Source organism: Stenella coeruleoalba (genome assembly GCF_951394435.1).
Source record: "Stenella coeruleoalba genome assembly, chromosome: 16".
NCBI lineage: Eukaryota > Metazoa > Chordata > Mammalia > Artiodactyla > Delphinidae > Stenella > Stenella coeruleoalba.
Window position 1 is genome coordinate 37,096,476 of NC_137162.1, and position 18,529 is coordinate 37,115,004.

The window sequence follows — 18,529 nt, forward strand, 5'->3', positions numbered from 1 at the left end:
TGTGTGTCTCTCTCTCTCTCTCTCCCTCTCTCTCTGTCTCTTTCTCTCTCTTTCACACATGTACTAAAACATAACAATGACATTTCAAGAAAAATTTGACTAGGTTCTAAGTTGTTAGAAAAACAGATAGGACCAATATTTATGATTCATAGGTGTCATCATCACTATGAAAACTTTTTGCTCAAGTTAAAAGTCTCCCACTTTTTTTTAAACAAAGTTGTAGTTTTAGTAGGCGAGAATCTAAGGTTAGTGATGCTTAGCTCTCTGTCCTATGTACATTCTTATTTCCACAGCCAATTGGGGTCACTCTATAGTATCATCTATAATGAGCAATATTAGGTTCAGTGCTTCATCACATGTGAAAGAATAATTAGCAGTCACATTGTCCTTGAACTAATTCTGAAGGAACCCACCACACAGTGCCTAGAGACAGTTCCTGTGACTGGTAATCAGGACATTCTCTCCTGTGACCTCAGGTGAAATCTGCGGCACAAAGGACTCCTGTGAAAATCTCCTTGGGTAATTAGGTCCACATTTGCATTTTTATGACCACTTGGCCACACTGTCTTGCTGGAAGAGCCGAAAGGAGAATGTGGAAACTGATCTCCAGCCTCATCTTTGAGATGGCTAAAGACTGAGAAAGGTCTCACTTGAACCATCTGAATTCACACTTTTAAGGTCCACTAGAGATGTCCTAGGGCCAATCCTTTCCTCCCATATCCTGAAAAGTTTCAGTGTTCTAGATCAAGCTCACAGTTGAAAAAGTGTTGACAGAATCACAAGTCATCTTGGAATAAATGTGAAATAACCCCTGGGCTGTCCAAAGGGCCTCCCCTAACTATTCCAGGCAAACTGCACAAAGACCCTTAACAAAGACCACAAATTCAGCATCCTTACCTGGCTCCAGTGCAGGATATTTTGCACAGATGTTCCAGCAGGTGTGTGAGCGACATATACATTTGCTCGGCTCTGTAATAAAGCATGAGTAGTTTGTGGGACGTGGAAAAACTCACAAGATGTGCACCTTGTCAAGACCAAATCTACAGGTTATCAGACTAAGAAATGGGAACATCATTAAAGTATCAGCAGTTATCTATGAAACAGGAATATACACATGCACATAAGTAAAAAAAATGCCACTAAATGTATCCTATATTCTTCATCAGAGAAAAGCTTCTCATTAGATATCTTGACTTCGTCTTTTAAAAAAACTTCCTTAGAGTAATTAAAGATGAAGGCTCAGGAGCTGGGCCTGTATTCAAATCTCACCTCTGCTATATAACTGTTAGGTGAAATTGGGAACATTACTTAATCCACTAAGTCTAATCTATAAAGTGGGAATATTGATAATACCTGTGTCATAGGGTTGTTACGGGGACTAACAGCCTGGCATATAATAAAATGCTTATCAAAAGGTAGCTATTATTCGTATCATTAATTAAAGAGAAAAAAATCCTCAGGAATTAAAAACATGCTCCTCCAGCTGTTGGCAGATAGCTCGCTCGCTGTCTGGTGTCCTTGGGGGTATTCTTCCCTCTGCAGAGAGCTGCTCTGCCCAGTATCTCCCGATTACTGGTGTTGTCTGCATTAAATGACTAGTTGATATGGGGGTATAAAGACCCAGCCCTCTGATGCTAACTTGGGACAATTCTGAAAGGTCATCCCATTTTCACAGGTCCCTAGAGGATCAACTGAGATTCCCACTGGGACTGCATCACAGCTGGACGTTTTTTTATCCACCAAATCCCGTTTCCTTCCCTTCTCTAGATGTTATCCCAAGGACCTAACCCCAAATCATTCTGCACATGAATCTCCATCTCACAGTATGCTTCCTGGGGAACCCACTGTCACACTCATCAAGTTGTAGCTATGCCTTAGTCAAACCGAAACTCCCAGACAGCCTATCACAGGACTTAAGCTACAAGCTGGAAGCACCCGAGTAGAAAGAAGAAGTAGGTGACGCATGGCAGTTTTCTCTTTTGACTTCTGGGTTCTAATCATATTTTTTTGCATCTGTTGATTCACTGTAGTAAAGCTGCTTTCAGACCTCTTCGATCTTTAATCTATGAAGTTAATGTGTAGTCATGCCCTTGTGTTAACCTTGACTCAGACCATGTTGAAGCGTTTTCCACATATTATTACGATTTGAAGAAAACGGAGTTTCTTGGAGTATCGTTTCTCTAAGTCTTCCCTGGCATTAGCTCACCCTCAAGGAGTGAGACTAATAACTCCTCACTTTGCTTTGGGACAGTGAGAATTCACTAGGCTCTCACTTACCATGTTCATGTTGTTCGTGTTAAATCCTCCCAGGAGTAACATGATGTTGCTACAGATCTGATCAATAATCACCTGGCCGCAAAGGTAAATAACAAACAGTCTGAGAAATCTGGTCTGGTAGAGAAATTCTTTTTTACCAAACAATCCCTGTAAAAATATGAAATGGAATAGTCATTACATTACAGTCAAAAGAAGTGTCTCTAACGTAAAAGTGTATGTCCTAGCAAATGGGTTGGAAAACTCTTGTGCATAGACAAGGAATTTTCTGAGGAGTCACACACCTTGATCATCACATCTGGCAGCAACAAAAATTTGGCCCCAGGGCTTTTTGCATGTTTAACAGTAGCTATGGGTGCTAAAGCAAAATACATTCTTATTTTCTGAGCCAGCTCTGGCATGGTGGAAAATGCAATAAAGCCTGCAAAAGAGAAACATGTCAGCATGGATATTGAATATCCTAGAACTAATAAAGTGCTTATTTTACTTTTATCAAGATATTTCAGCAATTACATGTGACTGTGTTTTAACTCTCCTTTGAAACTATAAGCTCCTCGACAGGGAAAAGCAACAGCAGCAACAAATGCTCTGTGTTCCCGCTGACATTTAGATACTTGTTGCCTAGTATTAGGTTCTCAGTGAATTATTAAATTAAATTAGTCAGTCCAATAACACGGACTTTGAGAGGTAACTATATGTTAGACACTTTGCAGGAGATTTTCATGGTTCTTGTTTAATTCTCAGATTCTTGGGGGTATTTTTTTTTTTTTTTTCGGTACGCAGGCCTCTCACTGTTATGAGAGCACAGGCTCCGGACGCGCAGGCTCAGCGGCCATGGCTCACAGGCCCAGCCACTCTGCGGCATGTGGGATCCTTCTGGACCGGGGCATGAACCCGTATCCCCTGCATCGGCAGGCGGACTCTCAACCACTGCGCCACCAGGGAAGCCCCTTGGGGGTATTTTTAATAAATCTTTACAGTGAGAGAAATCGAGAGTTAAAGAAATAGTCTTGTTTATTGATAAGAAGCACGTTCTGTAACATAATGGGTGTTGAGATAGCAGAGTTTTGCTTGTTTTCCTGGATCGCTAACTTTTCCGGAACCCAAATTGGAACATAATCTAGTGGACAAGTTGTCTAATGAACTGGATTCCAACTCTTATTTCTGCCATAGACTAGGTATGGGACACTGGTTAAGTCAAGGTATAGGCTTCTATACCTGTAAAATAGAGACTAATTCTCCCAATTACAAAGGGACAATCTCTTTGGAGCCATTGGGAGGAAAAGGCTATCATATACAGCCAGGGCATGCCCACTATATTTGAAATACTATGTGTCTATTTCAAAAGAGCCTGTATACTCTCTGTTTAAGCTGATATTTGCAGGTTGTGGAGAAGGGTGGGCAGAGAGAAACTAGAATCCCGCGACCCTGAAGGGGTATATCTCCGGATAAGGCCAGATCAGAGAGACGTCTGTGATGCCTGATCCCAGGCTTGGCTGTGCGCCATTTGCTCACGTTTCTTCTGAGTATACAAACCTGATTTTTTTGGAACCTACCCATGGTGGTACCCTGTGAATAGCCGACATAATAGATATTTTCCTGGCCCGTTTTCTGCAAAATAAAGTCTATGACTGCAGGAAGGTCAAACCTAGCCATCTCATCATAACTACAAGGGGAAAAGACAAAGTTATATGAAAAATTATAATCAGAACAAACAAAAGCAGCCCCCATGGTTTACAAACAATGCCTTGAATTGTTGACCCCATCAGCTTGTTACTGTGCCCCTTACAAGACTCAGAATGGACTTGTTTCAAACCTGTGACGCATGGGTGCCTCTGGGGTCACAGGCTGTTAGCAAACTGCTGTTTTCTCTAGATATTATCATAGAGAAATAACCATCTTAATGAACATTTAGTGAGCATAAGCTCCACCCGCTGGTGGAGGTGTCCTCTTATTCTATTAGCAGAACAGCACAGGGCCATTCAGATTCTTTATATGAAAAGTATTAAAGATGCTGCAGGGGCCTTTCTCTGGTGAAATGGATAAAGAGAAAGTTGAATATCAATAGGTAATTTAAATAAAAACACTAAAAAACTTTTGTAAGAGTGTGAGAGATGTGTTAATCAAATTGATGGTCCCTAAGGCTTATTAGTTCCTCGTATATTTTTAATACTGCCTGGCCTCGTCTCCTTCTGGGGGTACTAGTCCTTTCCTTGTCATCACTCAGGGAAGAGTTAGTCCCAGGATATTCATCTGAAAGGAAAGGAACCTACACTTCTCCCATTCCAGTCTCAATCACCTAACACCAACCACTATTCTCATCCCATTCACCAGACTAGCCTTCTACTTGGGGAACCCAATTTACATAATCCAAAGAATCACTAGTCAGTTAAGCCAATTGGGAGATATTATGTTGGGACACTGATGAGCCAACCAAAGTAAATTATCTACATACCAGAAGCCATAATTCTTTTTTTTTTTAACATCTTTATTGGGGTCTAATTGCTTTACAATGGTGTGTTAGTTTCTGCTTTATAACAAAGTGAATCAGTTATACATATACATATGTCCCCATATCCCCTCCCTCTTGCATCTTCCTCCCTCCCACCTCCCTATCCCACCCCTCTAGGTGGTCACAAAGCATCGAGCTGATCTCCCTGTGCTATGTGGCTGCTTCCCACTAGCTATCTATTTTATGTTTGGTAGTGTATATATGTCCGTGCCACTCTCTCACTTCGTCCCAGCTTACACTTCTCCCTCCTCATATCCTCAAGTCCATGCTCTAGTAGGTCTGTGTCTTTATTCCCGTCTTACCCCTAGGTTCTTCACGACATTCTTTTTTTTTTCTTAGATTCCATATATATGTGTTAGCATACGATATTTGTCTTTCTCCTTCTGACTTACTTCACTCTGTATGACAGAGTCTAGGTCTATCCACCTCACTACAAATAGCTCAATTTCATTTTTTTTTATCAGAAGCCATAATTCTTTACCCAGTTCTCCCAAAGCCATCCACGTCCACCTCCACTCTCAAGATTTTCATATACCTGAAAGCCCAGAACTCATCTTGGTCTATGGAGAGGGTCTTGTGTTTCCGAGACCAGGTGTTTCCCCTGCTGTTCCCTAGCCACACATCAAAACCCGCATCCGCCAGAATGAAGCCCAGGCTGTTGTTGGGCAGGTTGGAAATCCAGCTGCTGGCATCTCCAAGCAGGCCGTGCTGCAGTAACACCACAGGCCTGGGACCTACAAAGAAGGGAATTTCAACAGCGTGAAATATTCTACGCCTTTCTCGTTATCCCTTAAGGTGCGAAAGATTTCAAGTTAGACAAACCTGTGTTCGAATCTTGATTCATCTGCTTGTTAGCTTGATTATCTTGGCCAGTTACTTAAACTTTCTGTGCCTTGATTGCCTCGTGAAAAAAATAGTATTTTTGTTATGATTAAATAAAATAATACACAAGAAGCAGATGGCACAACGTATGGACACCAAGGGGGGAAGAGGGGGTGGGAGTGGTGGTGGTGGTGGTGGGATGAATTGGGATATTGGGATTGATGTATATACACTAACATGTATAAGATAGATAAGTAATAAGAACCTGCTGTATAAAAAATAATAAAATTCAAAAAAAAAAAGCAGATGGCACAATGCCTGGCACAGAGAAAGAATCAATAAAGTTTGGCCTCTATTGTTGCTTTTGTGTAGTTATTATTATTACTAGACATGTCTGGGATCAGAGAAAATTGGAAGTGCCCCAGGAGGTAGTATAATATAATGATTAAGATAATTATATATAATAATCATAGCTACTATATATTAATAAAAAGAAATTATGTTATTATATATTAATATATTATTTATATATTATAGAATTATACATGAATATATGTGTATATATTAATGTTACAATATAAATAATATATACTATATAACATTTCTATTAACATAAAATTAATATACAATATAAAATTAATATATATTATATAGTATTATAGAGTATATATACTTATTGACATACTGTTAATATACACACATATACACACACTTATAAAAATACATATATAAAAAAACATATATACACAAATATATTTAATATATTATATATTTGCTATATTAATAATAAACAAACATATATTATATATAATTATTAATATTGCCATATATATACAGATATGTGTATATATATGTGTGTGTATATATATTACCACATATATACATATATATGTGTATATATGTTAATATTACCATATATATACATATATATGTGTTTGAGTGTATACATACATATGTGTGTGTGTGTGTGTGTGTATATATATATATATGTATATATATGTAATGGTTTGATGATTACGGGCCCTCATGTGAAAAGGACCCACAAGCCAACCTGATAAAATAAAAGTTTAAAAAGTATTATTTTTTAAAAAAATTATTTATTTTGTTTTTGGCTGTGTTGAGTCTTCATTGCCACATGTGGGCTTTCTCTAGTTGCGGCGAGTTGGGACTACTCTTTGTTGTGACGTGCAGGCTTCAAACTGCGGTGGCTTCTCTTGTTGCAGAGCACGGGCTCTAGGCGCAAGGGCTTCAGTAGTTGTGGCTCGCAGGCTCAGTAGCTGTGGCTCACAGGCTCTAGAGCACAGGCTCAGTAGTTGTGGCGCATTGGCTTAGTTGCTCCGCGGCATGTGGGATCTTCCAGGACGAGAGCTCAAACCCATGTCCCCTGCATTGGCAGGAGGATTCTTAACCACTGCGACACCAGGCAAGTACCTAAAAAGTCTTTTGTCACAAGCTTATAGACATCTTTCAATTGTTTTCAGGATGAATTTCACTGGCCCTCTTTTTTTTTTAACATCTTTATTGGAGTATAATTTCTTTACAATGTTGTGTTAGTTCCTGCTATATAACAGAGTGAATCAGCTATACATATACATATATCCCCATATCCCCTCCCTCTTGCATCTTCCTCCAACCCTCCCTATCCCACTCCTCTAAGTGGTCACAAAGCACCGAGCTGATCTCCCTGTGCTATGTGGCTGCTTCCCACTAGCTATCTAGTTTACATTTGGTAGTATATATATGTCCATGCCACTCTCTCACTTCGTGCCAGCTTACACTTGCCCTTTCCCGTGTCCTCAAGTCCATTCTCTACATCTGTGTCTTTATTCCTGTCCCACCCCTAGGTTCTTTAGAACCTTTTTTTTTTTTTAATTCCATATATATGTGTTAGCATATGGTATTTGTTTTTCTCTTTCTGACTTACTTCACTCTGTATGACAGTCTCTAGGTCCATCCACCTCACTACATAAAACTCAAGTTCGTTTCTTTTTATGGCTGAGTAATATTCCATTGTATGTATGTGAGCATCTTCTTTATCCATTCATCTGTTGATGGACACTTAGGTTGCTTCCATGTCCTGGCTATTGTAAATAGTGCTGCAATGAACACTGTGGTACATGACTCTTTTTTTTTTTTTTTTTGTGGTACGTGGGCCTCTCACTGTTGTGGCCTCTTCCGTTGCGCAGCACAGGCTCCAGACGTGCAGGCTCAGCAGCCATGGCTCACGGGCCTAGTTGCTCCGTGGCATGTGGGATCTTCCCAGACCGGGGCATGAACCCATGTCCCCTGCATCGGCAGGCGGACTCTCAACCACTGCACCACCAGGGAAGCCCCATGACTCTTTTTGAATTATGGTTTTCTCAGGGTATATGCCCAGTAGTAGGATTTCTGGGTCATATGGTAGTTCTATTTTTAGTTTTTTAAGGAACCTCCGTACTGTTCTCCATAGTGGCTGTACCAATTTACATTCCCACCAACAGTGCAAGAGGGTTCCCTTTCCTCCACACCCTCTCCAGCATTTATTGTTTGTAGATTTTTTGATGATGGCCATTCTGACCTGTGTGAGGTGATACCTCATTGTAGTTTTGACTTGCATATCTCCAATGATTAGTGATGTTGAGCATCTTTTCATGTATTTCTTGGCCATCCGTATGTCTTCTTTGGAGAAATGTCTATTTAGGTCTTCTTCCCATTTTTGGATTGGGTTGTTTGTTTTTTGATATGGAGCTGCATGAGCTGCTTGTATATTTTGGAGATTAATCCTTTGTCAGTTGCTTTTTTTGAAAATATTTTCTCCCATTCTGGGGGTTGTCTTTTATTCTTCTTTATGGTTTCCTTTGCTGTGCAAAAGCTTTTAAGTTTCATTAGGTCTCATTTGTTTATTTTTGTCTGTATTTCCATTTCTCTAGGAGGTGGGTCAAAAAGAATCTTGCTGTGATTTATGTCATAGAGTGTTCTGCCTATGTTTTCCTCTAAGAGTTTTATAGTGTCTGGCCTTACATTTAGGTCTTTAATCCATTTTGAGTTTATTTTTGTGTATGGTGTTAGGGAGTATTCTAATTTCATTCTTTTACATGTAGCTGTCCAGTTTTTCCAGCACCACTTATTGAAACAGCTGCCTTTTCTCCATTGTATATTCTTGCCTCCTTTATCAAAGATAAGGTGACCATATGTATGTGGGTTTTTCTCTGGGCTTTCTATCTTGATCCACTGATCTGTATTTCTGTTTTTGTACTAGTACCATACTGTCTTGATTACTGTAGCTTCGCAGTATGGTCTGAAGTCAGGGAGCCTGATTCCTCCAGCTCTGTTTTTCTTTCTCAATTGCTTTGGCTATTCGTGGTCTTTTGTGTTTCCATATAAATTGTGAAATTTTTTGTTCTAGTTCTGTGAAAAATGCCATTGGTAGTTTGATAGGGATTGAGTTGAACCTGTAGATTGCTTTGGGTAGTATAGTCATTTTCACAATGTTGATTCTTCAAATCCAAGAACATGGTATATCTATCCATCTGTTTCTATCTTCTTTAATTTCTTTCATCAGTGTCTTATAGTTTTCTGCATACAGGTCTTTTGTCTCCTTCAGTAGGTAGGTATTTTATTTTTTTTGTTGCAATAGTAAATGGGAGTGTTTCCTTAATTTCTCTTTCAGTTTTTTCATCGTTAGTGTATAGGAATGCAAGAGATTTCTCTGCATTAATTTTGTATCCTGCTACTTTACCAAATTCATTGATTAGGTCTAGTAGTTTTCTGGTAGAGTCTTTAGGATTCTCTATGTATAGTATCATGTCATCTGCAAACAGTGACAGCTTTACTTCTTCTTTTCTGATTTGGATTCCCTTTATTTCTTTTTCTTCTCTGATTGCTGTGGCTAAAACTTCCAAAACTATGTTGAATAACAGTGGTGAGAGTGGGCAGCCATGTCTTGTTCCTGATCTTAGTGGAAAGTGTTTCAGTTTTTCACCACTGAGAACGATGTTGGCTGTGGGTTTGTCAGATATGGCCTTTATTATGCTGAGGTAAGTTCCCTCTACGCCTACTTTTGGAGAGTTTTTATCATAAATGGGTACTGAATTTTGTCAAAAGCTTTTTCTGCATTTATTGAGATGATATATGGTTTTTATCCTTCACTTTGTTAATATGGTGTATCACATTGATTGATTTGCATATATTGAAGAATCCTTGCATTCCTGGGAGAAACCCCACTTGATCATGATGTATGATCCTTTTAATGTGCTGTTGGATTCTGTTTGCTAGTATTTTGTTGAGAATTTTTGCATCTATGTTCATCAGTGATATTGGCATGTAGAAAGCTGGAGTAGCAATTCCCATATCAGATGAAATGGACTTTAAAATAAAGACTGTTACAAGAGACAAAGAAGGACACTACATAATGATCAAGGGATCAATCCAAGAAGAGGATATAGCAAATGTAAATATTTATGCACCCAACATAGGAGCACCTCAATACATAAGGCAAATGCTAACAGCCATAAAAGGGGAATCGACAGTAACACAATCATAGTAGGAGACTTTAACACCTCACTTACACCAATGGACAGATCATCCAAAATGAAAATAAATAAGGAAACACAAGCTTCAAAGGACATATTAAACAAGATGGACTTAATTGATATTTATAGTACATTCCATCCAAAAACGACAGAATACACTTTCTTCTTAAGTGCTCATGGAACATTCTCCAGGATAGATCATATCTTGGGTCACAAATCAAGCCTTGGTAAATTTAAGAAAATTCAAATTGTATCAAGCATTTTTTCCAACCACAATGCCATGACAGTAGCTATCAATAACAGGGAAAAAAACTGTAAAAAATACAAACACATGGAGGCTAAAAATTATGCTACTAAATAACCAAGAGATCACTGAAGAAATCAAAGAGGAAATCAAAAAATACCTAGAAACAGATGACAATGGAAACACGACGACCCAAAACCTATGGAATGTAGCAAAAGCAGTTCTAAGGGAAGTTTATAGCAATACAATTCTACCACAAGAAACAAGAAAAATCTCAAGTAAACAACCTAACCTTATACCTAAAGCAATTAGAGAAAGAAGAGCAAAAAAACCCCCCCAAAGTCAGCAGAAGAAAAGAAATAATAAAAATCAGATCAGAAATAAATGAAAAAGAAATGAAGGAAATGATAGCAAAGATCAATAAAACTAAAATCTGGTTCTTTGAGAAGATAAACAAAATTGATAAACCATTAGCCAGATTCATCAAGAAAAAAAGGGAAAAGACTCAACTCAACAGAATTAGAAATGAAAAAGGAGAAGTAACAACTGACACTGCAGAAATACAAAGGATCATGAGAGATTACTACAATCAACTCTATGCCACTAAAATGGACAACCTGGAAGAAATGGACAAATTCTTAGAAAAGCACAACCTTCCAAGACTGAACCAGGAAGAAATAGAAAATATAAACAGACCAATCACCAGCATTGAAATTGAAACTGTGATTAAAAATCTTCCAACAAACAAAAGCCCAGGACCAGATGGCTTCACAGGCGAATTCTATCAAACATTTAGAGAAGAGATAACACCCATCCTTCTCAAACTCTTCCAAAATATTGCACAGGGAGGAACAGTACCACACTCATTCTACGAGACCACCATCACCCTGATACCAAAACCAGACAAAGATGTCACAAAAAAAGAAAACATTGGCCCTCTTTCTGAAGAGATGGTTAGAAATCTTTTTTTCCTTCATGGCTGGGAGATTTCTTCCTTAGAGGCCAACGGGTGCTGCAAGAACAACATCAGACACTAGAGGGGAGTATTCGGCACCGACTGGACCTTAAAGGCTGATACCTTGAACTCCAATCGCCTGGGCAATGAGTGAACAGTCTAAATAAACAGGACGTGAGAAAACAAAACTCCTTCCATGAATAGGCACTGCAGGTGACCCCTAAGCTTATGAACTGCCACAGTCTTCCGATTTGTGGAGCTTAGTGAAAAAGTTCTCTCTGTGTCTCCAGGCTATACATGTATTTATATAAAATTCATTCATTCATTCCACATATATTTATTCGCACCTGCCATGTGCTTGGCACTCTTTTAGGTACTTTTTATAGCCTTGAACAAAATCGATAAATTTTCTGTGCCTTCTGAGTTTACATTCTGGTTGGGAGAGACAGATAATAAACAAACAAGCAAATATCTATCATATCAGTGGTGCTATAAGGAAAATTAAGCAGGATTAGGGGCTAAATTTCAGTAGCTGGCAAGGGCTTACAATTTTGAATAGGGTGGTCAAAGGAAGAATGGGAAAGAGAAGGCCTGAAAGAGGGGCCAAGGCAAACTGCGTGGATATCTGATGAAACAGTGGTGCAGAAGGAGAACTGCAAGTTCAAAGGCACTGAGATAAGGGCATGCTGGACATAGATAAGGCATGGCTGTTCAGCTGGTGTAAAAATAGCTGGTTTTCAAAAAGCTGCACAAATATAAATTGGAATAAAATAGAACCCTGCAGCTTCTTTATACCAAAGCCCAATAGCATTCACCCAGCATTTTCTGGTCCTAGGTAAGAGCATGGGCTACACTGGCTGACAAATCTTAATTTGAGTGCAGGTTTTGCAGTGTACTAGCAAGGACTAGCAAAGACTCTCTGGGCGAGTTACTTAACTTCTGTGAGTGGCAGTTTCTCAGGATTATTGTGAAACTTATGAGACTAATACAAATAAAGCACTTAGCACTGTACCTGGCATACAGAAAGAACGCAATAAAGAGTTACATTATCTGTACACATGACCGATAATGTAGTTGCTGCTATAAACATAGAGCTAGAGTATTAAAAGGAATAGAGCCGAATAGAGATGAAGGATGGGCAATAGTGTACTATTACACTTTAATAGTAATGAAGGTGAATTTCTTAAAAGCCAACAATAGCCAAAAATCCCATACAGGGAAAAAACAGGATTATATGGAAACACGTACCAAAAATTTTAAATGTACACATAGTGCCCAATTCTTTAAAAGACTTTAGTGAAAAGCTGGGCAATGTCTTAAATATTTAAAGGGCTGTCTGGATGGGGAATATAGAGTGTGCTAGGGTGGGCGTCAGATGCCATGGCAGAGTCTGCATTCTTCATGAGCAAGGGTTGGCGTCACCTGCTGAAGAGATCATCAGTGGATATTCTAGAATATCTATATTGGAGGGGTTTGGGGAATGAACTAAATACTAGAAGGGATCAAGAAATGAACTTTTCTTGAAGGTGTTTTTTGAAAAGCAAACACTATGTTTATTTGAAATAATTGGGGATAGGGCAGTGGTGATGGGGACGGTGAGGTAGCTGAAGGCATCTTTTGGCTGGAACAATGGGCCCAGTCTGTACCAAGAGCCCAGGCTCCCTCTACACACTCAAATCACAAGGAGGTGTTTAATGTAGGAAGGATTGCTATGTTGGGGTAACATAGGGTGAACCATACCTGTCTTCTTAAGTTGCACTAGGCCCTGAGGAATCCTGTTAACAGAAAGGATATACCCATCTTCTGTTGCAACTTCATACTCCTCACAGGGATAACCTTTATGTTGGATGATTTCACTCTATGGAAAAAACACAATTTTTTTTTTGAGTTCAGTTCTGTATGGTTATGTTCTCAATGATTATAAGGTAAAAAGTAGATTCCTTGATGCTGGAAGAGATAGACAAGAAATTCCTTGCTTTTCACTAGCTAATTATGTTACTGTAAAAAAAATTCGCAAACCCTCTCCAGTGCTCATTTTCTTTGTCTTTAATGTAGAGATTGAACTAGAAGGGTAGTTCTTAATGTGGGCTCTGGACCAAGAGCATAGCATCACTTGGGCACTTGGTAACAATAGCAAATGGTCAGTCTCCACTCAAACCTATTGAAATGGGAACTCTGGGGCTGGGGTCCAGCAATTTGTGTCTTAACAAGCTCCTTAGAAAATTCTGATGCACTCTAATATTTGAGAACCACTGGAAAAGAACACTGATTCCAAAACCTCGGTGTGTGTCAGAAACATCTGGGACACTTAAACATAAATATTCCTGGACCCACTTCGGGTTAAGAATCAGGGAATTCCAGTGCAGCCAGTGGGACAGGACAGCTTATGAGAACCCCTGGTCCATGTATTCCTTAAGGTTCTTTTCAGCTCTAAAACCACAGACTCAAGAGCAGTACAGTCATTCCTCAGTATCTGTGAGGAATTGGTTCCAAGACACCCCATAGATACCAACATCTGAGGATGGTCAAGTCCCTTACATAAAATGGGGTAGTATGTCGGTCCTCCGTATTGGCGAATTCCGCATTCACGGATACGGAGGGTTGACTGTAGTTCTTAACACTTTTAGGTTAAGGATCCCTCAGTGAATTTGAGGAAAATATAGAAATGGATATACACATGGACACACTATATACTTTCAGTGGTTTCAGATTTCCTGTTTCCTATATATGGACTCCTGGTTAAGGACCCCTACTCCATACAGTTGTTACATACAGAAACTCTTTGTAAAATATAAAGCTGCTGGTCTTCCCTGGTGGCGCAGTGGTTGAGAGCCCGCCTGCCAATGCAGGGAACACGAGTTCGTGTCCCGGTCCGGGAAGATCCCACATGCCGAGGAGCGGCTGGGCCTGTGAGCCATGGCCGCTGAGCCTGCGCGTCCGGAGCCTGTGCTCCGCAACGGGAGAGGCCGCAACAGTGAGAGGCCCACGTACGATAAAAATAAATAAATAAATAAATAATATATATATATATAAAGCTGCTGCGATCTCCTCAGTATCCTCAGTTTCTGCCTACTGTAGTTACTTAGAGAAGGAGGGAATTATTTCTATTAGCTGCTGCTTTTAAAGGAACAAAAGAGGAGAAAGCTAAATGCCCAGGGTAGTATACAAGACAAAAGGGCATAATAGTTAAGAGAAAGGCCCTGGGGTCTCACTGCTTGGGTTTTTAAATCCTGGCTCTCACACTAATGCATAAACTAACTGTGTGATCTTAGGAAATTTAGTTAACTTGTCCCTATTCCTCAGTTTATTCGTCTGTAAAGTAGGTGTACCAGTGGTTTATACTCCTTGGGATTATTGCAAAGAATGTAAAAAGATAACGCACATATGACACTAACAAGATTGGCTGGCACATAGTAGGGACTCAAGGAGCATTAGCTACTACTATAATTAAAAATCACCCCCACCCTCCCTTTCAAGTAACTCCTATTCACCTTTCAGAATTCAGGTTAAGAAACCTTTCTTCAGAAAAACTTTCCTAAATTCCCTAAGTCCCCCTATTTTATGTTTTCTTCTTTGATTTCACTTCTCTTGTGATTAGTTTTGAGTGATTAGGAATTGAGTGTCTGTCTTCTCTGCTGGATTGTAAACTCCATGAAATCAGGGCACTTAGATCTCTCTGTAACCTCAGTGCATAACACAGTATCAGGGCCAAATAGGTGCTCAACTAACACTAGCTAGAAAAATACCTGAATGAGGACAGTTGTATACCAAAATACAGAATAAATTCTATCCATATATATTAGTACTCAGAGTCAAACCCATTCAGACTCTAAGCACTTTTTATTCTACTTCATTTAATTTATATGAGAGATTACAAGAATTTTCTATCTTACTTTGCCTCTCCATGTATGACTGCTAAATAGCAGAGTCCAATTCATTGGATTTTAGTCTTAGAGCTCCTGAAGCCCAAACAGTGTGTAGGTGCTGGCCACGCCCAGTGGGTGAGGCCCAGGGAGATTGGCTCTACCTACAACTAAAGAGATCCCCTTCACTTAACGACCTAGAGGAATTTGTATGGAAACGGCCCTTAAGGATATACACCAATTTGCTAACTATCTGGACAAACCATCAAAAGACAGTCAATAGTTGGAATGGTCAAAAGAAACCTGATATTTGGCATTCATGTAGATTCAGAATATTTCTATAGCCTGTCAGAATTTTAGAATTCATTCAAGGAGGCTTCTGTAAACAAGGTCTTAAATCTGTATAAAAGCATGTTAAATCTATGATAAATGTATGGAGCATGAACATTACACACAGTCACCTCACTCAGCTGGAGGTAGCCTCTCCTTCCCTGGGAGGGTTTATTGCATAGTTGTCACAATTATAAGCTTTGTGCTCTGGCAGACTCCGGATTTAAATTCTAGCTCTACCACCTACCAGGGGTGTGGCCTGATTTGAGTTGTTTCACCTCTTTAATCTCAGTTCCTTGATTGGAAAAATGAGTATGGTCCTATCTATGGAATAGGGCAGTGAAGATAAAATCAAAAGCTTTTTCTGACCTATTGAGATGATCAAAAAAAAAAAAAAAGAGAGAGATAAAATCAAATGGTATCTCTACAGCTTTCATCACAATGTCTGCTATGGGATAAATATAACTATATGGTGGACATTGTTACAATTCAACTAAGAATGTGAAAGTAAGCCAAAAAGTGTTCTCTGAGATACCTAGAAATTTCACTTCATTCATGAAATTTACTCATAGGAGGACCTCTCTAGCATTCATAGGGGTCCTTTTACTTCTAGACCACAGAGTTACCAGCTCAAACCAGGATTAGATAGATTAGGGTGGCACAGGGTGTTACTAGAAGTGACTGTCCTGAGAGTATGAAAGGAGGTCTAACATCTTTCTAATATTGGAAGAAGTAGAAAAAGAACAGAAAGCACAGACAACGTGGAAATAATCATGGGTCTGAGCTTGACCCAAGATACTGCAATGATTTAACCGCTCCTGGAATGAGCCTAAGAATTCAAGAAAAAGTTGAATTGAAGCTCAGAGGGATTAAGTCATTTGCCTAAGTTTACTGAAATTGTTGAAGATGAACCCATGTTTACCCACACCCAACTTAGTTTTCTTTCCAGTACAATATGTTAATTTACAACTATGTTCTACTAACAGAAATCACCACCACATATAAATATAATATATAATGCAGATAATACACGGAGACAAACAATAACATGTAAGGTACTTTGTTTCCCCCCAAATATGGAAAATCCCAACTTACAACATTCATGAATGCTTCTGGGTCCACAGCTTTAGTTGGCATATGTCCTGAATTCACATTTCTCTGGAACAAATGTGCCACCAGAATCAGAAGCCACATCTCGTTTCTGTGTGAAACAATCCACTCTCTTGACAAGATTTTTGACATGGTCCAACATCTGCATTTATCTGTTCTTGGTAATATAACAACTGATTCTAAAGTCAGAAGAATCTGTAGGTTTAAAAACTCTTTCATATATTTTCCAGCTGTAATTTCTTCTCCAAATTCCGAAGCAAAGTAAACAAGCTTGGTTGACAGGAACAAAAGAACGTAAGGTAGAATTGAAACAACATCCAGGATGTCCCAGTACTATCTGGCTCCGCCCACTCCCTCAAACAGCTTGGTGTGTAGAAAGAACTTTCTTTGATGCAACCTGGAGTTATGTGATATGATACAACTCATAAAATCCCTGTTCATCAACAGGTAATATGCACCATAGGAAGCATCATTTTCTTTTTTTCCTAGTTCTTTAAAAAAAATTGTTTTCTTGGAGTATAGTTGATTTACAATGTGGTACCAGTTTCAGGTGTTCAGCAAAGTGAATCTGTTATACGTATACATATATCCACCCTTTTTTAGATTCTTTTCCCATATAAGCCATTATGGAGTATTGAGTAGAGTTCCCTGTGCTGTACAGTAGGTCCTTATTAATTATCTATTTTATATACAGTAGTGTGTATATGTCAATCCCAATCTTCCAATTTATCTCCCCCCTTTATCCCCTGGTAACCATAAATTTATTTTTTACACCTGTAGAAAATTGTAACTCTATTTCTGTTTTGTAAATAGGTACAAATATCATATGATATTGCTTATATGTGGAATTTGAAAAAAAGGTTACAAATGAACTTTTTGTAGTTCTTATCTATCTTTTATAGGTAGAAAGGTATGAAGTCTGCAGAAAACTTTATGACCCTTTAGAGTCACAGTCTGGGGCTTCAATGATCACTGACCTTTGGCTGAAGGTCAATGTAGTGATAAGCATTTTTACTTATCAAGAATGTCAAAAAATTTTAGGACATTTTCTATTTTTAGCTATGGGTAAGAACATTGATTGGAAGAAAATGAATCTTCCATGTTTAGGCCATTTCTAGGTAGCTCAGCTAAATAGACATGAAACGTTTTATTTGGGTTTATAATCACTAGTTAATTGTTGAGAGATTACTTTGATGGATACCTGGTCATTAAATCATCTGCAATAACTAAAAGGAGTTGCAGCCTATTTATTTTCATGAACTAAATGCCCCAATTCAATCAACTATGTGGCCATGTGAGCAATTTCTTAGCCTACTAATATTTAAGCAGGCCAGGAGACTAGTTATTGTCATTTTAAGTAAAGAATGTGTTAGAATTTAAGAAAAATACTATTTAAAGTAAAATATTTCTTTACTTTTACATCAGCTCTTCAGAACTGAGCTACCAGCAGCCACACTAATTGAGAGACTTTTGGAATGTGGGTTGGTGAAGGAGGTGAAGCCAGAACAGGAATGGTGAGTCTGTGTGTAGACAGCCGCCCACACTCTCAAGCCTCACCCACTCTGGGCCGCCTGCATAGATGTCATGAGGTGAGCTTGCAGCTCTAATCTGGAGCAGTCTCAACATTCCCACCACTAGTCATCTGATGTGTGCTAAGGAGTAGCGATCTGACCTACTTTAGGAGAGCAGAGGAAGCCTTTGCCCAACACCTGGCAGAGCCCCAGGTCCTCAGCACCCACTGAGCTCACTCCGAAGTGATGCAAAATAAAATTTGGGAAAAGAACTTGGGCTCCCAGTGTTGACATTTTAGGATTTTAAAATGTTCATCAGCCAGACATATACACACTACTATATATAAAATAGGTAAATGACAAGAACCTACTGTATAGCACAGGGAGCTGTACTGAC

At 39.0% G+C, this 18,529-nt stretch overlaps 1 protein-coding gene across 1 annotated transcript in view; it reads right to left on the reverse strand.

Moving 5' to 3' along the window:
* Window positions 1–18,529, reverse strand: part of LOC307175462 (uncharacterized protein) — a gene marked incomplete at both ends in the record, with an annotated part of 45,663 nt that overhangs the window by 3,925 nt on the left and 23,209 nt on the right. The window contains 8 exons of the mRNA XM_079900574.1: window positions 898–969; window positions 2,278–2,424; window positions 2,559–2,695; window positions 3,831–3,940; window positions 5,322–5,520; window positions 13,059–13,176; window positions 16,607–16,891; window positions 17,599–17,635. Coding sequence (XP_079756700.1) covers window positions 898–969; window positions 2,278–2,424; window positions 2,559–2,695; window positions 3,831–3,940; window positions 5,322–5,520; window positions 13,059–13,176; window positions 16,607–16,891; window positions 17,599–17,635 — 1,105 coding nt within the window. The remainder of the gene's footprint in view (window positions 1–897; window positions 970–2,277; window positions 2,425–2,558; window positions 2,696–3,830; window positions 3,941–5,321; window positions 5,521–13,058; window positions 13,177–16,606; window positions 16,892–17,598; window positions 17,636–18,529) is intronic.